Source organism: Phascolarctos cinereus, unplaced genomic scaffold (genome assembly GCF_003287225.1).
Source record: "Phascolarctos cinereus isolate Bilbo 61053 unplaced genomic scaffold, phaCin_HiC Scaffold_4;HRSCAF=312, whole genome shotgun sequence".
In the NCBI taxonomy this organism is placed as follows: domain Eukaryota; kingdom Metazoa; phylum Chordata; class Mammalia; order Diprotodontia; family Phascolarctidae; genus Phascolarctos; species Phascolarctos cinereus.
The window spans coordinates 284331256-284355691 of NW_027555847.1; the positions used below are offsets into that span (position 1 = coordinate 284331256).

A 24436-nucleotide genomic window follows, 5' to 3' on the forward strand; every position below is an offset into this window, starting at 1 on the left:
TTCTACTAGCTAAGTCACAGAAAAAGATGAAAAGTATTTATTTAATAGAATATTCCATTATAACAATTCCCTAATAAATGGCCAAGGAAAGGAATCTAAGCAATCAATAACCACAGGACAAAAGCCTCCAAATTATTAGTTATAGAGAAATGTAAATTAAAACCACTTTGGAATCCCATCTCACACCTTATCAGGTTGACAAAGATGACAAAAAAGGAAATGACAGGTGTTGGAGAACTACAGTAGGCCAAGGACATGTGTGCAGGGCTACTATAACTGTGAGCTGATGAAGCCATTCTGGGACGCAGTTTAGAACTATGCCCCTCAATACCCTCGTATTCAGTGATCTCACTACTAAGCCTGTACTTCAAAGAGATCAAAGAAAGAGGAAGAGGACTCGTAGGTATAAAAATATGTATAGCACTCTTTTTGTTATAACAAAGAACTGGAAACTAAGGAAATACTCTTTTATTGGTAAATGGTTAAATAAATAAGGGTGTATGAATTTAATGTAATTTTGTGCCATGAGAAACAGCAAAAGGGATAGCCTCAGAGGAACTTGTGAAGACTTGTATGAACTGATGGAAAAAGAACTGATGGAAAAAGGGCAGAACCAGGAGAACCATTTATATAGTAACAAGTGTGCTGTCATTACAAACAACTTTGAAAAAACTTAAGAACTCTAATGTAAGGAATAACATAATTCCAGAGGACCCACAATGCAATAATCTACTAACCTTCTGAGAAACAAGCAATGGATTAAAAGGTGCAGCATAAGACGCACATTTTTGGACACAGAAAATGTGTGGATTTGTTTTGTTTGATTAGGTCTATTCGTTAGAAGGATTGTATGTGTGTGTGTGTGTGCGCGTGTGCATGTGCGTAGCTTTTTTAGGTGTGGTAGATCTGAAAGGATAGATCAGAACTAGTGATCATGTTGCCAAAAACAAAAAAGAAAAAAGTAAAGAAAGAAAAAAAAAGAGTAAATGAAGCATTTTTTAAAAATGCATTGATGAGAATATAAGGAAAGTCAGAAGGGAACCCAGACACAAGTAAGTCAGCTTTAATACTAACATGTTGAATTTATTATATATATTTTTATTTAGAAAAATATTACATTTATATATTAAAGCAAGCAATCGATAATAGAGGTTTGTAGTTTTACATGTAATCCTCTTTTCTTATGTTTACTTTATATATGGATATTTTTTATGCTCATTAAATTCAGAATAAAAAATTAAATTTAAATGTTAAACAAGAATACTGAAATGAGTTAGGATGTAAAACTTCTGCCATAGACTGTTGACATGAAGTTAATTTTACATTGATCGATTTAGGTCTTAGACCCAGATATATTTTGGTACCTAACTATGGTGGGGTTTTGTCTTCATTTTTGATTTCACAAGATGTAGTTTTCCTGGAAGGCCCCTAGACGTACAGCATTTAGATAGACACACCGAAGCAGTCAACAAGATAACTGTAAAAAATTTTCTGGTAGTTAGTAGTCTAATTCAGTAGATTTAAGAAGTCATACTTTATATAATACATTAACCGTTTTGATAGCAATATGCATAAGAAGTCTTCAAAAATTACACACCATCCTGTTTGCTATTGACCCACCAGATCAAGAGCAAGTGATGTACATGAAGAGCATAATTTGTCACATGTATTTGCACTATCGTAATCTTGTCACCATAACACAAAGCACTGTAATCCTCAAGGGCCAAATATACCAGTTAGCTAATCATTAGAATATAATTCTTAGTCATATGGACTATTACATAGCCTTACACTACAGCTTTAAGCCTAGCCAGACCTTGTAAAAAATGTACAACACTGATCATGAGGTTGAAGAGTGAGGGAATCAGGATCAGAAAGATTTCAGGACTTTTCTCATTGTCTGTGTCTTATTACAGCCCCTACATGAGAGCGCCAGGAGAACATTTCTTAAAATTCAGGTTGGCTCAAGTCTAGGGCCTCCCAAAAGGGGTGAACAGGGTCTATTCTAGAAATGTAGAAAGTTGATCAGATTTGAGACAGCTGTTTATTTCCTTTGCCATGAAAGAAATGCTTACAACAAAACAACTCACAAATGTTCATTGAGAAAAACTAAAAATGAAATGGTAACCTATAACTTCTATTAAATTCTCTTGGAAGGTTAAAATACTATAACATGAAACCTTTTGTGTGACTGCTAAACAGGTATTTCACTTTCACCTTAGTCTGCATTTTTGGAGCAATTCCACAAGAATTCTGGTAAACCAGCACATGGCTTGGGCTCATCCTCCTGGCAGCAGTCATCTTCTTCAAGAAGGGTTTGGTCGCATAAAACTCCTGCTGATGTCAGTCAGTTTTGAGTGAGGAACCCAGAAACTCTGAACTGTCAAGATAGCCACTCTAGAGAAGTCCATCTCTCATGATCATTGTTCAGTCACCTATGCTCTGGGAAATAAACACAAAACAGAAGTGGCTGCCATAGTGTTGTGGTTTAGTTGCAGGCTCATGTTGCAAGACAGCCCATGTACTCTCTCCATTCTGTGTAAGCAGTCAGCATCTCTCCCAGGGCATGAGGATAGAGAGGTGGGGATGAGAAGAGACCCAATTCTCACAGGAAATCCAAGGAAGGCCTTTGTAGAGTCCCTAGATGACTGGCAGAAGGGAGCTCCAATGGGCTCTCCATTATACTTGGGAATAAAAATCAATTTCAGAAATACAGGACAGCAATTGTTATGAAAAAGATAACTGCCACAGTGTGATGTAGCAGTCAAAAAAACTAATGTGATCTTGGGCTGCATTAAGACAGACATAGCTTCCTGAAATAGGAAGTGGGTCATTCCATTATGCTCTCTTTTCATGAGACCTCATCTGGAATATTACGTTCATTTCTAGGAGCCACAGTTTAAGGACATTGATAAGATGGAATGTGTCCAGGACAGGGCAGCTAAGATGGTAAAGGGCCCTGAGTCCATGTCACATGGAGGAACTGGGCATGTTTAACTTGGAAGAGAGATTCGGGTACGAGTATAATAGCTAACTTCAACTATCTGAAGGGTCATCATGTGGAAGATGGCTGGACTTGTTCTGTTTCCTCCTAAAAGACAGAACCAGGCAACGGATAAAAAGTTGCAAAGAGGCAAATTTAGGTTAGATTAGAAAAGCTAGATTAGATTAGAAACACTTTCAAGCCATTCAAGTAATATAAAAGTAGAACGGACTGCCTTGAGGCAGCCGGTTTTCCTGCCTTGAAGGGTATGTTCCTTATATTTTTGGGATTGGACTGGATGGTTACTGACGTCCCTTCCAATTCTCAAAATTCTGTGATTCTATGAGATAATACTGTGTAGATTTAACCTATTTATTACCAGAAGGCTATTAATGGCTTTGTAATGTTTGAAATCCTTTTGACAAAAGAGAAGCAAAAAGAATAATTTGATTTAAGAAGCTAGAGAAATGAGAGAAAATGTGACAAAAAAAGAAACTAAGTCAAAGGAGGGAAATAATAGTGCTATTGGGTTAATAATATAAAAACTATTTTCAGTTTTGAAGAGGTATATATACATATATTAAGGCTGGTATAGGATTAATATTAGTAGAATAAGAACAAATGTATTTCCTTCTAAAATACTATTTAACAAAATGTGCTAAGATAATGGAATGTTATATCCATCACAACTGTGGAAAGATATACAACTTTTGGGTATTCAAAAAATAGAAGAAATTATGGTAAACAAAATAGATTGATTTGATTATGTGAAAAGGAAGAACCTTTGTACAAGAAACATTAAAATATCCAGAATAAAATAGGAAGAAGCAGATTAGGAAAAAGCTTGGCTCTAAATATTTCTGATAGAAGTCTGACCAAATGCATAAGGAACTGATATAAAATTTTAAAAGTAAGATCCGTTTTCCAAGAGATAAGTAGTCAAAGGATCAGAGAAGGCAGTTCCTGAAAAAAGAAACACAAACATCAATAATCACCTTTAAAACTCTTCAAATGCTAATAATCCAATAAATACAGATTAATATATCCCTGAAATAGCATCTTTCATCCATTAACATGTTGTTGATCAGAAACAAGGTCTCTTCATACAAAAATATCCCTAGCAGCACTATTTATTTTCCTCAAAAATAATTCTACTGATATACTCTGTTTCTATATTACTCCCCCTGTATCCATCCTCATCACTTCTAGAAAGCCATATGACAAAGTTTTGTGGGTTTTTTTTAAGGAAAGAAAAAGAAGAAGAAGAGAGGGAAATAAAAAAGTAAAATTGGTCAACAAGTCAAAATTGCCTGACAACGTATGCAATGCTCCACAACGGTTGACCCTGAATTCTGAAGACAAAGAAGGTTGGGGGGAGGGGATCATCACATAAATGTCAGCAAACTGATATCCAGAGAGCAGACAAGCCATCCTAGCAAAAGCAACAATGTATGTGCCATTCGAATCAAACTACCACCACTACTTCAACCACTTTCTTTCTAGACCAAAATAGAGATGGCTCAGGACCCGAGTGTAAAGAATAGTAACCAACCTCCTCTCCTCCCAGGCACATGTTACTAGACCTGCTTCTATCCTGGCCTCCTAAAGCCATCACGGACATGAAAGATGTGAACAGGCAATTGTTTCTTTTGGTGCTACAGCCCCTACCTCTGCAGCAAACACAGCTACTAAAGAAGGGGAAAAGAAAGTTCTTGCCATAAAATTCCTTGGCATTATAAAATGGTTCATCATAAAAATGGATATGAATTTATTAGTAGAAATAAAATTAAATAGGATGTGTTACTATCTGCTTCACCACTGTAGCCCAAGGACCATGAAGACTTTCCATCTGACTCGTAGCTCAATCTCCTACATCTTGTTTTCCCACCTGCCCCACCTCCGCCATTAGTATACAAGGTTCTTGAGAGCAGGCACTATCTTGCTTTTGTATTATTAGTATAGCTAGTGCTTTGCATCTAGTAAGAGCTTAATAAATTTTTTTTTCATTCACTTATTCATTTGTTTCTTCTTTGGGGCTGAGCTTTTTCTTTATAATTTCACAATACTCAGTTTTGATTATTTTGTGGTGGTTATTCTTCCCATTTATGTTGCAGTCATTACATTTTTTTCCTGGGTCAGTTTATTTCATCTAAGTTTTTCCAAGCTTCTCTGATTCTATCACATATGTCACTGTGTTATAGCACAGTAATATTCTGTTATATTCATGTACCACAATTTGTTTACCTATTGCCCAACTTGCTGAGCAATTTCTTTCTTTTCAGTTTCAGGTCTTGGCCAAGCAAAATAATCTATACATAGATATATGAAGGATCTATGGATTAACACAATCAGGAACTCTTGCTGTGGGTATTCTCTATACCAAAACAATCATAACTTTTCTACAACTTAGTATTAAGTCTTAGGCAATTGGCTTGAGGGATTTGGAAAGTTAGTGATTTGTACAGGGCTCTCCAGGTACTAGATGTCAGAATCAAGATCTGAACTTAGGTCTTCCTGACTCCAAGCTCAGCATTCTATCCACTTATGGCATATTGTCTCAGATTCATAGTTCATAGGGGAACAGGGGAAACAGAACAGAAGAGAAAGGAGAGCAGAAGAAAAAAGGAAAGAGAATAAAAGAAAATAGAAGAAGAAATGAAGAACTGAAGCATTCAAAGTCAGTTACTTCTGCCGAGTCGGTCTGAGTGACGCCATTTTTAAATCTTTTTTAGACTTTGGGTATATGGGCAACCAGGCTACAGGAGATAGCAGCTCCATCTCTCTGAGAGACTGTAATGAGAGAGGAACTGAGCGCTAATCTCATCTCCTCATCCATTTCATGTATGAACCAACATACTTTTGCCCTTCTATAAAAACAGTTTACTTCTATCTATAAAAAGCAGTGTAGTTTGAATTGGAGTTGGCTGCACCTAACTGCCTGCTGCCTTCTTTTTACCTTTCTTTTCCAGAGTCTGTCTCACTGACCAGGGCAAGGCCCAAACCAATATTTCTTTTAACAGAAAAGAGGAAAAGGAAAGAGGAAAAAAATTTAAAACCTTATGTCACATATTTGGGAAATGTCTGTACAAGTTATATATACATTCAAAAGAATATTACTGGACAACAAATAAGACAAATATTATGAATACTAAGAAATACAGGCTGGCATATGAAAAGATCAAGAGAAAAAAAAGCAGAACAGATACACACTTACTACAAGTATATAAAGTCAACAAAATGTCAAAAATTATCTTGAAAAAAGTTCATAAGACACAAGAAAATCAATAGAATAAGTTTGTCACTATATTGTTAAAAGCTCATATACACAGAAATTATCTAAACAAATTATAAATAACTTAGAATTCTGTGTACATATTTTATTCTTAATCTATATTTGAATATTTGTGTTTATTGATGGCTACTAAATTTATATGAAAAAGTGAAGAATAAAAAAGCCATAGATGAGAAACAGAGGAGCTTGGTTTGAATCATCCATCACTTTGCTACTTATTACCGGAACTTAGGTCATTCAACTTCCTTGAACTTTGGTTGCTTCATCAGTAAAATGAAGGCGTGAATTTGATGATCTCTAAGTTCCTTCTAGTTCTGTATCTATGATCTTATATGTTAAGCTTTGCTGAAGACTGGGTAGAAATTTATTATTTAGACCAAGTATGGGGGTACAGGAGAAATGGACATTCAAATGTCACAGACTAAAGGAAAATTATACTGAACAGATGCATCTCATTAACACCATTTACTTCCCCAACTTCATTAATACATGTGCTACCAGTAGAGCTGACGGATTTACATGTAATAGGTAATGGAGAAAACCAAGAGAGCTACCCCCATCTACTAGGGCTAGTGCTATATACTCCATGGAGCACTGTACAGAGATGGGAGTTCTCCTGGTCATTTCTGATAATACATACCCAGTCTTTGCACTATACAATTTTCACTTTGGAATGATACAGTAATCCATTAATTGTCCTTTGGTCCCCATGACAATAGTACGAGGGAGAGGAGAGTCTGAATCAAAGAAGATTGAACAGTAAGCCAGGAAGAGTATTACAATGGGAAGTCTTTAAAAAGGAATGACTCTACCATCCTGAGCTCTTTTTCTGACTGATGAGCAAGCAGGTTAGGACTCGAGAAGGCTTCCTGTGCCCTTCCAGTGGTGGATGGGGGGAATCACTACCTTTCCCAGCAGTTAGTTATAGCAACAAGAGTATGTCTATCTTTGTGACAGGTAAGGCTGAGACTGACTTTCCGGACTCACCTATCTCTTTTGGTTTTTGTCTCTTTATCTGAACACAGGTAATCAAACAGTGATCAAAGGAGATGGACTTTTCAGGCCTGGCAGCTCCCTAAGGGGTTTGAATTCTTGATTTCCACTGTCAGGGCTGGATGGCTTGCAGAAGGTACTCCCCATAACTACCATGTAACAAGAATGCCTCCTGGAGGAGAAAGATAAGCCCAAACCATACCTTGGCTTTGTCAAAAAAAAAAATGGACCTGGTATGAGTTGTACAGAGTTTTGTTAAAGGTGAAATGCCTATTCAGTAGTCACACAAGGTTTCATGTTTTGATGTTTTAAGTATCAACCCTCCAAAACAGTATAATATGAATGATGGATTACTGTACTGTGCTTAAAGTTTTTTGTCAATTCACATTTATAAATATTTTGTTTTAGGGATTTCTTTTGTGATGAAGAAAATAAATAGTTGGCTATGCCTGATTTGTTTTATATGTTAAGCACCTTTATAGAAGAGAACCTATTAATCCCTATTAGGGATACCCTAAACATGAGACAAATCTAAGCTTTAAAAGCCAGAGATAAAACAAACAAGTCAGACTGGCCCCAGGACCTAACATGGTCTGTTTGGGCTTAGAACTGGGTTGTTGGCTCTGATTCTTACAATCTAGTCAATAGTTTATTAACGTTCAGACTCCTTAGGAGTCTGCCCAATGTGACTGGTGTTCTAATAAACTTTGTCTTTGGCTGGAAGAAAAAAAAAAAAAGAACTGGGTTGTCTTAGTAGGAGGGGATGCTTGTCGACCCAGGGCCATAGTTTCTATTCATGTAAATATTTGGTACTCATTCAAAAAATAACCTTCACTGTCTAGAATGTCCTCCTCCCTTCACCTTACTAGTTGACTTTTTTTTGGACTAGATTTATGTTAACATGAGGAACTCAGTGAAATAACTCCCTTAACCAATGTAGATCTGAAATTGTTTGTTTGTTTTTTTTTCAACTAAGTCTTAAAGCCTTGCCTGGGGCACTAAAAGCATAAGTAACTTGCCTAGGGTCAAACAGACCTGTTGAATTCTTATGCATTTGTCATATACTGTTGAATATGAGCATTATTTTTTTCTATAAAAATACCTAGTATTTATACAGAACTTTAAAGTTTTACAAAGCACTTTATTCATTTTATCTGCAGGGTAATCCTAGAAGATAGGTGTTTTGTTTTTTTTTAAATGAGGAAACCAAGGAGGGGAGGGAGAGATAGAAGGGAGGGCAGACTAGGGGAAGGGGTATTCAGAATGAATGCCATCTTGGGGTGGGGGGAGGGGCAAGATGGGGTGAAAATATGGAACTCAAAATCTTGTGGAAGTAAATGTTGAAAACTAAAAATAAATAAATTACACATACACACACACACACACACACACACACACACACACACACACACACACATATATATATATATATATAAAGATGCTGGGATTCTTATAATCTAGCCAATAAGCCAATAGCTTACTAATGTTCAGACTCCTTAAGAATCTGCCCAATATGACAGATGTTCTAATAAACCTTGTCTTTGGCTGAAAAAAAAAATTTAAAGTTAAAAAAAAAATGAGGAAACCAAGGCAGATAAAGATGAGATTATTTGCCTAGGGCAGGTGTGGGGAACCTGTGGCCACAAGACCACATGTGACCCTCTAGTCCTCAAGTGGGGCTCTTTCATAGAACGTCATAGAACGAATCCTCTTAATAAAAGGATTTGTTCTGTAAAAGTTGGACTCATTCAAAAGGCAGCACCTAAGGTCCTAGAGGGCTATATGTGGCCTTGAGGCTGCAGGTCACCCACCCCTGGCCTAGGGTCACACAGCTAACAAATATCTGAGGCCAGATTTGAACTCAGGTCTTCTTGACCCTAAGTCCAGCACTCGATGGACTGTAACACCAATCTGTCTAGTTGTGTCACCACTATATTAAACTCTATGAAGGCAGGGACCCATATATGATCTAAAAATCCCAAAGATGTTTCCCAATCCTCTGCATATGGTAGATGCTTAGTAAATGTTTCTTGTATTTGTAACTTATTGACAAAAATACTTTAAAATACAAGTTTTTCTGTAATAGCTGACATTTTACCTTATAGGAGTGGGGAAATGAACTGCTTATTTCAAGTATAGCTACAAAGCAAAATGCAAACAAGACCATATTGGATCAAAGTATATTTGCATCACTTACAAGTCTTACATTGTTTGTCAACAATGCAAGATTTGTTCTTATAAGGACTGAAGAAACAAACACAGGTAACATGGTTCAAACTGCAGAAAAGCAACAGGAAATGAGGTATCTAATGGTCGATGTTCATTAAAATAGGAATTATTTTCGTTATTGTTTTGTAAATCACAGTTGGCAAAGCAAAATAAAAAAATCATTTAAAAAATGTAGTCTGACACTAATGCACTGTTAGTAGAGCTGTGAACTGATTCACTTATCATGTAGTGCAATTTGGAACTATGCCCAAAGGGCTATAAAACCATGTATAAAACCCTTTGACCCGGCAATACCACTACTAGGTCTCTACCCCAAAAGAGATAAAAAAACAAAAAGGAAAAAGTTCTATAAAATATTTATAGTACCTCCTTTCTAGTGGCAAAGAATTGGAAATTGAGAAGATGCTCATCAATTGGCTGAACAAGGTGTGGTATGCAATTGTGACAGAATACAATTGTGCTATAAGAAATGATGAGCAGGATGCTCTCAGAAAAACCTGGAAAGACTTACATGAACTGATGCAAAGTAAAATGAATAGAACCAGGAGAACATTGTACACAGTAACAGCAATACTGTAAGATGTTCAGTTGTAAATGACTTATGATAAAAAAAATGCCATCCATTCCCAGAGAAAGAACTAATGGAATCTGAATACAGATTGAAGCATACTTGGTTTTTTTTTTACTTTCTTTATTTTTCTTGCTTTTTTTGGTTTATGTTTTCTTTTACAATATGACATATGAAAATATATTTTGCATGTTACACATGTATAACCTATATCAAATTGCTTGCTTTCTCAATGGGAGAAGGGAAGGGAAGGAGAGCATTTGGAATTCAAAATTTAAAAATGAATGTTAAAAAATGTTTTTACATGTAATTGGGGAAAAATAAAATAACAAATCATTTTAAAAAAGAAAAAAAGTAGTCTGAATTCTAAACTGTACTCCCATTTCAAATTCTCTCTTCTAATTTATACTTGATGAAAAAATGAAGAATTTATATTTGCTAGATATCATTAGGTTTGCTATATATAAAAAGGTAAACTATTAAATCACAAATCCTTATTGAACTGTGCTTAAAGGACATAAAATTTAATTATTCTCAAAAGAGGCTATTCTGAGACTCCAAATGAAAACTTTACTCAGTGAATTTAAAATCATGGTATATTATCAATGTCATGCAGTCATGAGGTTTTATGTTCTACTGAAGCTTAGGAAGACTCACAGTCAGGCCAAAAAGTAGGAATCTGGCCAGTTGATCATATGGTACCAAATTGAGTTTCCTAGAAGCAAATACATTTTTTTTATCCTTATCTGTCCTTAGGCACAAAAGTAATCATTTTATCTTCAATATAACATTCAAACAATGCTTAATTCATATACTACAGAGGGGATAAAACTTATCTAAGTATGCATGTTTCTCTCCCACCTCAGATAAATCTAACTGCAGAAAACCCAAGGGGCAATGAAGGAATTTTCCTAAAATCCTACAATAAATTTATGAATAAGTCCTTAAATAATTTGATAGGATTTTAGGGCCTTAGCCATTGGATGAAGGCATCTGAAACTATACAGGAAACATTGCAAATAGTTGATTATCTCACACAGAAATGAAGCAGCTCACTCAGCATGAAGGATTTCAGGCTCAGAACCACTTTGTGGAGGCAGACCCCTTTGCTCATACCAGAGTGGCAAAGGCGAGAGTGGACTTTCACCACCACCCCATCTTCACCCAAATGACCATGTTCATTGGAGCTCCTGGACTAATAACAGACAATTCATCTAGCCAGGAATAGAGATATACCCTGGGAATAAACAAAAATGTAAAGAAGGACATGAAGAGACAGTCACCTTAGGGAGGAGGCAGATTCAGGGAGTATAACCCTTCCTGGTGGAGAGCATCGCTAGCAAGTGACTTAAGAAAGGAGAGATCCCAGGAAGCTATCTGAGCAGCTCACACAGCAGATTAGTTGTGTACAACTACATGAGGACTATACTAAGAACTTCTAAGCCCTGCAAATCTCAGAAGAGGTACTCTCATTTGCCACATGTGTATCTTACATGTCTCACAACCACTGTCCTCTAAGTATGAACCCACTCTTTCTATGGATGCTGTTTGTATTTGTGGGAGACTATGCCTTTCTTGTTAGGGAGGAGGAGAAGATTATACCAACTGTTTTTACTATGCCGTATCATTAAATGCTTCTGATAAAAGCTTATCCTGCCTACCACTTTATTGTTAATGGGGAGCACAATATTGGGAGTTCATGAGCTAAAATAGTAGGAATAATCACTAGGGTTCTAGATTTACCCCTAGAACAGAAGGTAATAGCCACCCTCTGGGAATACAACCCATCAGTGCAAGTGCAATTTGGGGATACAATGCAGGGCCTTGGCCCAGGACCTACTTGAGTCCCTTGCACATTTTCAGGGACCCCTGGAGAGATTCTTCATCTAGTACCCTCTCCTTCTTGAATATCCTAGTTTTTCATGGATTCACTAGGGAAAAAGTAGCATTTTTTTCTTCTTTTGTTTTAGACCATAAGAAGAAGAGTTGATTTCCTTGTGTGTTTACTTTTTAAGTCAGACCAATTTTGTTGGCATATGCATTCAAACAAAAGTTAAGTATTAATGTTTGTTGTATTTCTTTGTCTATTATAAGCATTATAGCTAATGTGAGTAGTATGGATTTTGCATCCCTAAAATACCAGTGCCTAGGGAATTCTGTGCCTCATTCATGTTATTTTTTTTCTTTTTTACTTTTAAGCAGATGTAGATTACTTGCCTTATTGTGGTATGAGTCCAGACAGTTTTCCCAAGATCCTTATGGGCTGCAAATCCATTGGATAAGGTTTGCCTGTTAGCTGAGTAATAAATCCCAAGGGATTAATAGCTTTTTGGGGGGTGGCTCATAGCTCTTTGGCGCTTTTCTATTTTCCTTTTAAGTTTACCTACTTGTCCTACTGAGAAATGAATTAGGAATTCTATTAAGGATCACTTGGGGAAATTTCAGGAGCTCTCTGGTGCAGGAAACCAGAGGAAATTTTTGTTTGCATCTTCACTGAGATCACCTTATGTGTTAAAGGATCTCAAGAGACATTTTGGTATAACTGGTGTGTGAAGGAACACCTGGAGCTGTTTTATACTAACCTCTAGTTATATTACTCTACTTGCTAAAAAGAATCACAGATGATTTTTCAAACAGCACAGTACGGATTCTCACCTGAGGGTGAGGGGGTGTGACTTCCAATAGACCCTAAATCTCTATGTTTTCTGTGAGCTTGGCAGGTACCAGGGTTTCCTTTTATAAGAGGAAGCTTGATTTCTTTTCCTTTTTTCATCCTTCACTATCTCGTTTGGGGATAGCCTTTGCAAATACCAAAACAGATGGTGAATTATAAAAATTTTGTAAAATTATACTTATTAAGTTGTATCAGCATGTATTTCTCAACCAAATTTCTTGAAAAACCTGTTCACGCTTACCACTTGTACTTCTACTTTCACTCAATCCTTAACTCTCGGCAATTTGGATTCTAACTTTATCACTCCACTGAAAGAATCTCTCACCAAAGTGACTGATGATCTCTTAAAGACCAAACCTAGTCTTTTCTCAATACTTATCCTTTTCAGTGTATCTGCTGCATATTCCCTCCTCTCTGGTTTTTTTGGTGACATTACTCTCTTACCATTCTCCTTTATTGATTCCCTTGCTGGCTTATCACCCACATCACACCCGTAACTGTGAGTGTTATACAACATTCTTTTCCTAGGACCTTATTTTCTCCTCCACATTCTCCTGGTAACCTTATCAACTCTTACAGGTTTACCTATCACCTCAGTCTAGATGATCTATATATATCCAACTCTAGTCTCTCCCTAGAGCTTCATTCCCACTTCATCAATTGCTTATTGGACATTTTAAACATGATTTTCTAGTAATATCTCAAGCTCAACATGATCAAAACAAAATTCACTATTTTTTCCTCCAAACTCTCCCCTCTTCCAAACTTCTTTATTTCTGTCCACAACACATCATCCTTCCAGTCTACCAGGTTGGCAATCTCAGCACTATCCTCAACTCTTCTCTCCCTCATCCCACACATACAATCAGTTGTGAAATCTTTCTACTTTCACCTCCACAACATCTCTCAATCCAACCCCGTCTCTCTACTCACACAGTTACCACCTTAATTCAGCCCTCATTATCTTTCACTTAGATTACTGTAACAGTGTAATTGGTTTCATGATCAAGTCTCTGTATCTCCAGCCTAGCTGTCAAAGTAATTTTCATTAAGTGCATATCTGACCGTGTGACTTCCCTATTCCATGAGCTCCAGTGGCTTCCTATTGCCTCTAGGATAAAACATAAACTCCTCTGTTGAGATTTGAAAGTCAGGCTCCAATCTTTCTTTCTAACTTCATCATACCTTACTCACCATCTTGCATTCTGCTTTTCAGCCAAACTACCTTCTCACTGTTTCTCACATAAGACCATCTCTATCACTTTTCTCATCTCTGGAATGCATTCCCTCCTTTTCTGTGCTTCATAGAGTCCCTCTCTCCCATTCAAGACAAAACTCAGTCATCATCTTCTCATCAAGTTTTTCTTGATCACATTAACTGTTACTTGGCAGGGACTTCCTTCTCTTCTAAATTACCTGGTATTTACTTTGTGTTTATTCACTCTTTACTTTTCTTTCCCATTAGAATGTAAGCTCCTTTAGACTGCTTCAATCTCAATCACTTTAATGTCAAGCAAGACAGGGCCTGGCGCACAGTAAGCACTTAATGTTTATCAACTGATTGTTTCTTAAGAACTGTTTGCACTTCTCTAAGACTCTCCAATAAAAGGGGAAAAAAAGTCTTTTGAATGGAGATTTTGCAAATTGACTATTTTCAAAGGAATCCTAAAGAATTTTTTTAAATATCTGAGCTATAATATGGAAATAGGTTTTACATGATTGCACATATATAACTTATATCATATTGCTTACTGTCTTAGGGAGAAGGGAGGAAAGAGAGGGAGAGAGAAAATTTGGAACTCAAAATTTTATTTTATTTTTTTAAAACATATTTCCACATTAGTCATGTTGAGAAAGAAGAATCAGAACAAAAGGGGAAAACCACAAGAAAGAAAAAAAAGAGACAAAATAGTACGCTTTGATCTGCATTCAGACTCCATAGTTCTTTCTCCAGATGTAGATAGCATTTTCCATCAAGGAACTCAAAATTTTATAAAAAATGAATGTTAAAAATTGTCTTTACATGTAATTGGGAAAACAAAATACCATTAAAAATTTAAAAAATAAAAACAAAAGTGAGGTACCCAGCCAATCAATAAGCAATAATTATATATCCTTTTAGACAGCCTTAAGATTAAACATTTATTAAATTTTTAAAAATACCTGAGTTATAAGAGAAGTGCTTGGTCAACCTGAAAAACACTTATATAAATCTGTTATTATTATGAGCAGCACCAGTGAAACAGAAAAAAAAATTAGCATTGTAATTAGAAGACCACAGCTTAAGTCTGGACTCCATCACTTATTAACTGTGCAATGTTGAGAAATTGAGTACTTAACCTCTCAGTGACTCAGTTGTTCTCCATCTACAAAATCGGGAGAAATGCTAACTAATGTTGCTGCTACTAATAAAGAATAACCATGCCATGGTATATACAACATTTAGTGTACACAGTTATGCTTGGGGAACATGATTTGGCTTATGTTTCTAATTTTAAAAGTTTCTATTGAATAGTAGAAATAACTCTTGAATCCCTCTATCTCCTAACACCAGACACTGGCTGTCCACCGTGCCTGGAACTCTCTTCCTCCTCATCCCTGCCTCCTAGATTCCCTAGCTTTCTTCAAGTCTCAGCTAAAATCCCACTTTCCACAAAAACCTTTTTACAGTCTTTCTTAATCTTAGTGCCTTCATTTTAAGGTTATTTCCAATTTACCACAGACAGACAGATAAATATCTATAGAAATATCCTGTTTGCATATAGCTGTTTGTATTTTGTCTCACTCATTAGACTATGAGCTCCTTGAGAGGAGGAACTGTCTTTTTGCCTTTTTTTTTTGTATCCACAGCATTTGACACAATGCCTGGCATATAGTAGGTGCTTAATAAGTGCCTGTTGATTGACTATGAAACCACAAGGATGGCTATAGGATTATTTTTAAAAATTTCTTTTAAAGTCTTACTACGGCAATCTAAACAGGAATATACTATATCTTAAGAATATAGGCTGTAAAAATAAGAAGAGAATCCTTTATTTCTTCAATTTTTAAGGTCTCTAGGTCATCACAAAACACCGAACTAATTTTCATATACTTATTTATTTTGTCCAAAATTTTTTTACTTTTGGTCCATCTATCATAACTAAAGTTGAGGAAGAACCAGGCAAAATTCAGAGGTATTTACACTTGACATTGTACCAGTTTTTCTCCTTGCAAAAGTGGCAATAGAACATTATTTCAAAGCTATTTTCAGAGGTTTTCCTCTCAGTAAAGACTTTTCATTTATAACATTAGCACACACCAGTTCTTCACCTCAGAACTTGACAGCATTTGAAACTGCAGTCAACAAAGAGACAGAAAAAAATACAAGTCTCTTTAGATACTACAGCCAGAGCCCTATGAATTTATTGACACCAGGCATAAACATAGAAAGTTTAACATCATGGTTCCCAGCTCACTGTTGGCTCTCCTTCAAACCAGTGGAGGAACAAAGAAATAACGTAGTTAGCCAAAAGACATAGGCCCAAACTTCCAATGTGAAAGACTATGGAACATCTGCAGGCCTTAGTTACCTCATCTTTAAAACAGGGCTAAGGAAAGAAAAGGACTAGATTAGATGATTTCAAATTATCCTTTAAGTCTATGATTTTGTGCACTTCCCAGAGACAGGTCTCATTCCACCAATCTACTAGATTTTAGAGGTGACCTAAGGTTTCTAATCTAGCCTAGATAAGAAGGAGATGGTCCTTCTGGATGGGATTATTCCCATTTATTGGGAATCAGTGAGCCTGAAAAGGGTTTAACTTGGGTAAGTTTCTTATAGGACATGCCCACAGTGGCCACAAACATTGCAGGCAGAATTGCAGTGGTGTGCCTGGGATCATGGGGACTTGGGATGACTCAAGGCTTCTACTGAACTAGTATTTTCAGTGAAAATCAAATTTATATATTCCATAGCCATAAACCATGGCACAGAAAGCAAAGGTAATCCTTGACCAGAAACTCCATGTAGAGTAAATGAGAAAGAAAACATGCATACATTCATGATGACATTACCCTAAGCCACATAATCAAACAGATACACCTTGCCAGCAGGTTTGCTACAGGCATTTATAAAAAAAAAACCAAAACACACATATCTAGTATTAGAATCAGGAAGAAATTATTTGAGAGAATGGTGTCAGGAACAAAAAAAGAAAGGCTAAATGTGCCTGAATCCTTGCACCTAATTCTTGTTCCTTTTTAGAGAGAAACAATAGCATAATCAATATTCTCATGGAAAGAAATTACCTTACCTTTCACAGGCTCGGACAGTCCATGCAGCAATTATCCATAAGGAGATACTAAAAACCAACAGTACAGTTCCTGGACATATAGTCATTAAAGTCTTCATAACAAAACGCGTGTTGAAGTTTATTTTATTAAGAGCTCCAATGCTTCTAGAGGAGGCATCAGTGAAAAGTTTGCTATGTAAAAGCATAACTCTGGCAATAAGATAAAGTCTTAAGAACATTGGTATAGACAAAATGATATCCACATCAGCAGTTGTTGTGGATGAGGTATAGGAGAAGGCAAGCCGGGCTGTCCATGTGAATGTATAATTCCCAGGGATGGGATGAATAGCACACACCAATATTTCCAAGCAGATGAAAAAAATACGCTCATAAGTCATGGCTATTCTCCAGTCATCTGCTCCATTGTCCACCATGAACAACTGAAAAATAAAGTAGAAAAAAAACCATCTTTAGTATGAAATGAATGGTCTATGAGTACACATTTTTAATATAAATGAGGTGATCATTAGCAGAGTTCTGGAAAACTGAAATACCAATTTTTAAAAATATGTTAGTCAAATAAACTACTTTTGGAAATGGCTTTTGTCACAAATGAATAAGGATGAATACAGAGGCAGAATATCTGCTTCGATGGCAGTTGTCTGGTATAGCAGAGGGCTAGATTCAGAGTAAGAGAAGCTAGATTTGAATGCTGTGTGAGCTTGGGAAAGTCATTTACCTTTTCAGTGCATCAGTTTCCTCACCTTTAAAAGATAAGGAGGTTGGAGGAGATGACTTTAAGATACATTCCAGGTCTAAATTTATGATTCCATAGCCTGTGATTTTAGAATTGGATAGCCAACAAGCACTTACAATATGTAAGTAACTATGGTAAATGCTGAGGATACAAAAAAGGCAAAACAAACAAAACTACCCCCCCTCTCCTTTCACTCAAAGAGCTCACCTTCTTGTAGAGAAGACAACACTAAACTAACCAAGTAGATACAAGATATATATAATGTAAATGGAAGGTAATACCAGAGAAAAGGGCAGTGTTGGGTGGAGGAGAAAGAGGACATTTTGCACACTTCACTTCCCTTTTCCCCTCCACTGCCTACCTCCCATCTCCCCAAGCAGTTCTCTCTCAAGGACTTAGCTGTACTCTCTCCAATGGACTCAAATGCTGGAATCGGAATTAGCTTGCTATGCTATACAAGTCCTATAGTGTATGGCTTTCTCCTCAACCACCTCCAACACATTTCTTGTATAGCATCATTTCATTTTATCCAGCGACTCGAAGCACTCTATTTCCTTTCACCTTGATTAAGTTAGGTTATTCTCACTTTGTTTAATGCTTTTGATTCACAGAGCAAGCATTTATTAAGTCCTTCTATTTCTATTTGTCGGGCACTGTGTTAATCACTGGGAATACAAACACAAACAATAAGACAATCCCTGCACTCAAACATCCCACATTCCAATGGAGGAAGATAACATAAAAAAGAGTGTTGGAGGGGGCAGGTAGGTGGCACAGTGGATAGAGCACCGGCCCTGAAGTCAGGAGAACCTGAGTTCAAATCCGGCCTCAGACCAAACACTTGACACTGACTAGCTGTGTGACCCTGGGCAAGTCACTTAATCCCAACTGCCAAAAAAACCCCCCAAAAACCAAAAACCAAAAAACAAACAAACAAAAAAAGAGTGTTGGAAACTGGGGTAGGAATGTACCTATGCAGGATCACAGTGGGGAGATGGTGGTCAAATGATGTGGAGGCCTGAGCCCCAGTAAGACAAGGAAAAATCTCACCTGACAGAGCTGGGGGGACCCAGGGGACAAACTCCAAGTTTTCAGCTTCCAGACATACATATGGAGATGGAGATGGAGATGGTGTGATAATAGAGTCATAGCGCAGAGATGGTGGGGAAGTGTCATGGATCCCTGGGCCCAGGGCAAGATAAGGCAAAAGTTCACAGAAGTTCTCTCAACTAATAAGATATCAGGGCTATACTGTCTTGTTAATAAGTGGAGGGTAAGGGTAGGGGATGATTGATTCATTAATTTGATTGACCCCACCCTAATATTTCATAGTATAAAAAGTTTCTAGTGAGTTCTTCCATGGTTGGTCCCAGTAAGGAAAATCTTTCCCACCCTGGAACCATTATGTTCTTCTTCTAAAATTGCATATATATTTGACTTGTTGCTCAGCTGTGTACAACTCTTCATGACTCTATGGACTTGTCCATGTGGCTTTCTTGGCAAAGATATTGGAGTGTTTCGCCATCTCCTTCTCCAGTGTGTCCCCGTTTTACACATGACAAACTGAGGTAAATAGGGGTTAAATGACGTGCCCGGGGTCACATAGCTAGGAAGTATCTGAGGCCAAATTTGAACTCAGGTGTCCCTGACTCCAGGCTCCACTTCACTGCCCACCCCCCTGCCCCGCTGTATATATTATCTTCTCCCTGTTAAATTTGTGATTGGAATGGATAGACTGTTTAGTTTTATTTTTTTCAGAATTATAGATTTCATTGGTGTAGGAAACTCCCAGTGAAACAACTTCCTCTACCACTAGAGTCAATATCTGCTCTGCAATTTATATTCTTAGACAGGTGCCTGAGGTACTAAGATGCTACACGACTTTCTGAGTTAGACATCAATATGTGTCAGAGACAGATCTTGAATTCAAGTGGCTGTATCCACTATGATCAGCCATAAAGGTTAATACACATTATGCTTCAGCTTTCAAAAGTACATTTAATTCCCCATTGAAGTCCCTTTTCCTTCCAAACCCAAGTCCAATGGTACTTCTTCCAAAAAACTTGTCCTGACCCACTGATCTCCTTCTTTCTACCTCTACTTACAGTGTTCTCTTCTACCTCAAATTCCAGATAACAATTTGATTAGACATTTTCTTTGCACTTACTACCTTCTATCACTGTAGTGTATCTCATATATTAGATTGTAAGTATCTTGAGAGGAAGGTCTGAGATTTATCTATTTTTGTGTACTTAGTCAAACTAACATTTATTAAGTGCTTATTATGTGCCAGTTCAGTTATTCAATTGTTTTTCAGTTGTGTCCAACTTTTGTGACCCTATTTGTGGTTTTCTTGGCAAAGATACAGAGGCCAGATTTGAACTCAGGAAGATGAGTCTTCCTGACTCCAGGCCTGGCACTCTATCCACTGCACTACTTAGCTGCCTTATGAATGCTGGACCAAGTACAATAACTTGGTCCAGAAAATGATCCTTGCCCTCAAGGAGCTTACATTCTAATGGAGGAATCGATATTCAAATAACTATGTATATGCAAGATTTTTGTTGTTGTTTATTCATTTTTCAGTTCTGTCCAACTCTGTGACTTATTTGGAGTTTTCTTGGCAAAGATAATGGGTGTGCTATTTCCTTTTCTAGCTCATCTTACAGATAAGGAAACCGAGGCAAACAGGGTTAAGTAACTTGCCTAGGGTCACACAGCTAGTATCTGAGGCAGGATTTGAACTCAGGAAGAGGTCTTCCTGACTCCAGGCATGGCACTCTTATCTACTGTGCCATCTAGATGCTCTACATGAGAGATTACATATTCATAAAATCTCTTGTATATGTTCCTATCTCTCCTCTAACATAGCCACTGCTCTGATACAGGCCCTTATCACCTTGCCTGGATTATTCCAATAGCATTCTGGTTGGAATTCTTGTCTTAAGTCTCTCCTTACTCCAGTCCACCCTTCACTCAGCTGCCTCAGTGATCTTCTTAAAGCACAGGTCTGACTGCCTCCCTAATCAAGAATATCTCATGATTCCCTATCCAGCATCAAATATAGAATTCTCTGTTCGGCATTTAAAACCCTTCATAATTCAACCCCTTCCTACAAAGTTTTCTTATGCTTTACTCCCACCCATGTTCTCTACAATCCAGCAAAACTGGCCTTCTTGCTGTACCTTACATACTTCTCTTTCATATATATTTATATTTCTAAGTATACATTATACACACATAAAAAACATATATTACACATATAACTATATATTATATAGCCATAATATGTAATGCATGTATATATAAATTATATTACATGCATGCATAATACAGATTTAGAGATATATAACATATACATAATATATGTACAGTAATTACAATGCACATATATAGAAATAAGTATATAATATATAATGTGTTATACATATAACACACATTTAGATGAGAGAGAGGGAGAGAGGAGGGGAGGAGAAAGGGAAAGAGGAATAATAAGGGGGGTGGTGGTACAGCAAGGCAGCCAGTTCTGCTGGATTGTATGATACCTGGATGGGAATAAAGCATAAGAAAACTTTGTAAGAAGGGGTCAGGTTATGCAGGGTTTTAAATGTCAAACAGAGGATTCTATATTTAATGCTAGATAGGGAATCACTGCATATTCTTGAGTAGGGAGGAGTCAGACTTGTGCTTTAAGATCACTGAGGCAGTTGAGTGAAGGATAGACTGGAGTAGGAAGAGACTTCAGGCAAGAATTCCAACCAGAATGCTATTGGAATAATCTAGGCAAGGTGATAAGGGCCTGTATCAAAGTGGGAGCTACGTCAGAAGAGCGACAGGGACATACACAAGACACTCTGTGCATACAGAAATGACAATACTTGGCAACAGATTAGATCCATGGGGTGAGTGCAAGAGAGGAGTCAAAGATGACACCTAAGTTTTGATAATCCTGGAAGGATAGCAGTGCCTTTAATAGTACTTAAAGAGGAATGTATGGGGCAGGAGGGAGAGAAATAGTAAGTTTTGAGTTTAATATGTCCAAAAGACGGTTAGTTGGTGACGTGAGAGTAGAAGTCAGGAAGAAGCTTAAGACCAGATAAACAGATAATGAGAATAATCAGCCTTAGCAGAGATAACTGAATACTTGGGAATTGATGAGATCAAAAAGCAAGTATAGAGGGAGAGAAAAGACTTAGGACAAAATCCTTGAAAGACATTCACAGTTAGTGGGTGTGACCTGGAGGAAGAACCAGTAAAGGACACAGCACAGTCAGATAGGTATGAGGAGAATCAGGAGATGGCAGTTTCATGAAAACCTAGAGAAGAGAGAGGGGGCCATCTCCAGTCATCCTGATCTATATCTGGCCACTGGACCCAGATGGCTCCAGAGGAGAAAGTGAGGCTGGTGACCTTGCACAGCCCTCCCTCACTTAAATCTAATACACTTGCAAGTCATGGCATCATCTTCCTCTTTGAGAACAAAGGACAAAACAACAACAGGAAAGTGAGAATATCCAGCATGTTCTGCTCAATGTGTCAAAGGCTTCAGAAAGTCAAGAATGAAGATTGAGAAAAGATCATTAGAGTTAGCAGTTGAGAAATCACTGGTAACTTTGGGAGAGCAAATCTTAGTTGAATGATGAAGTCACCAGTCAGATTACAGAGGGTTTATTAGAGAGTGAGAGGAGAGGAGAGAAGAGGAGAGGAGAGGAGAGGAAGTGGTGGCACTAATTGTAGACAATTCTCAAGGAATTTAGTCACAAAGATATCGAATGATAACTAGTGAGAACAGTTGGATCAAGTGAAGAAGGTCTTTCAAAGATGGAGGGAGGGGGTGCCATGGGAATGTTTGTAAATAATAAGGAAGCAGGCAGTAGATAGGAAGAGAGATAAGATTAGCAAGAAAGTAAGGGTGATAATGGGGTTTATCTGTCAGAGAAGCTGGGATGGGATTCAGCAAGGGTTATTATGTGTGTGTGTGTTTGCCTCGGTAAGGAGAAGGACATCTTCACGTGAGATGTGAAGGAAGAGCCAACTGAGTGATATGAGAGGAGGAGGAAAAGGGGAAAAGAGTGTGCTTTTGAAGAATGGCCTTAGAAGGTAGATTTTGAAATTAACACTGGAAGCTTGAGGAGGGATGAAAAAGTTTGTAGTAGTGACTGTGGTGAGTGGAAGAGCAAAGCAATTAGGGAGGTTTAACAGGATTGACTTGCTATATAAAGGGTCTAGTTGCAAATTATAACATATTTGCAGTGGACTTAGCCAGCATAGTTCCATTTATTTAAAATATACATAATTAATTAGTTACCACTGGATAAGCTCCAAGATGGACCTCACTATTCCAAATCCTTTTCTACAGTGAATTGCACTATGGCAAGAATTTAAGGCATTTAAGCAGTAAATCCTAACATATTTTACTAATTATTGTTTCACAGAAACCTATTTGTGTAGGCTCAACATACAGTCACAGTTTATATCCAGACTTCAGGGCACATTTATCCTCAAAATCTCACTACTAGGACCTTCACCACCACCTTCCCTCAGACTATTATGATAAAGTCTACAACCTTGGGCCTTCCTTAATAAGAGAAGCAACACTCCAGATCACTGACCTTTCTTCCAGCCTAGTCCCTGCAGCCATCATCCAAAGAACCAACCCTATGGATATGCAACCTGGTAACTGCTTTTGTAAGTGCTATAGTCTCTGTCATCTCAATAACCACAATTACCAATGACCTGAAAGTAAAATTGTCATCAAAGTCCTCAGCACTATCAAACATCAGAGATGGCTATGGTTTTACCAGTGGAAATAAAATTATAAGATGCATTACTGTAGGCTTTGCCATTGTACTCTAAGCAGTATTAGGATTTTTCATCTTACTTGTAGCTAAAACCTACTACGTGTGTTGTCTTCCCCATTAAAATGTTGATTGATTGAATCAATTCATGTAGAACCAATACAGACAAAACCTGATTTTGCTACCAGAAAAATGTAGATAGAGCCATCAAGAGAAATTGAGAGATGTTTTCCCCAGTGTCTTTCTCTATTCACATTCCTCCTGCTGTCATTTCTTTCCCTTGGTCTCTCTTAGCTTTTCTCTTTGTTTAGTTATCTATCTAGCTATTATTAAAGGGAGACATATGTATACGCATACATACGTAGGTATATGTGTATATCTTTCCTGCTTTTGACCTGCTTTCTTACTGCCACTTTACAAACTAGGAGCAAAGAAAATCAGGAAAAAGGAAGGAAAAGACAATGAGATTTTAAAAAATAATATGCCTTGATTGACCTCATAATCTGTCTTAGGTTCCTTTCTAATTCCTTTAATTCTGTGTCTTTCCTTGAGCTCTTCACACTCTTCTGCTTTTGAGTTCTTGGTACAAGAAAGTATTTGGGAAAAGGATCAGATTCAAAGCAATTCAAATGGCAATCATCACAAAAAACACAGCCACTTATATTTTCATAGTATTTTAAGGTTTACTTTCCTGACGGTAATCTTATTTGGTAGGTTATCTAAGTATCATTATCTGCATTTTGTAGACAAGGAAACTGAGATTCAGAGTGGTTATATGGCTTGCCTACGGCCACATAGCTAGCAAATGCTGGATAATGGGTATAAATAGGAGGAAGTTATATTATGTTGAACATAGTTAACCTCTGCC

At 37.2% G+C, this 24436-nt stretch overlaps 1 protein-coding gene across 1 annotated transcript in view; it reads right to left on the reverse strand.

Annotated features, from left to right (window-relative positions):
- Positions 1 to 24436, reverse strand: part of KCNN2 (potassium calcium-activated channel subfamily N member 2) — a 190947-nt gene that overhangs the window by 133537 nt on the left and 32974 nt on the right. The window contains exon 4 of the mRNA XM_021009472.2: positions 17035 to 17453. Coding sequence (XP_020865131.1) covers positions 17035 to 17453 — 419 coding nt within the window. The remainder of the gene's footprint in view (positions 1 to 17034; positions 17454 to 24436) is intronic.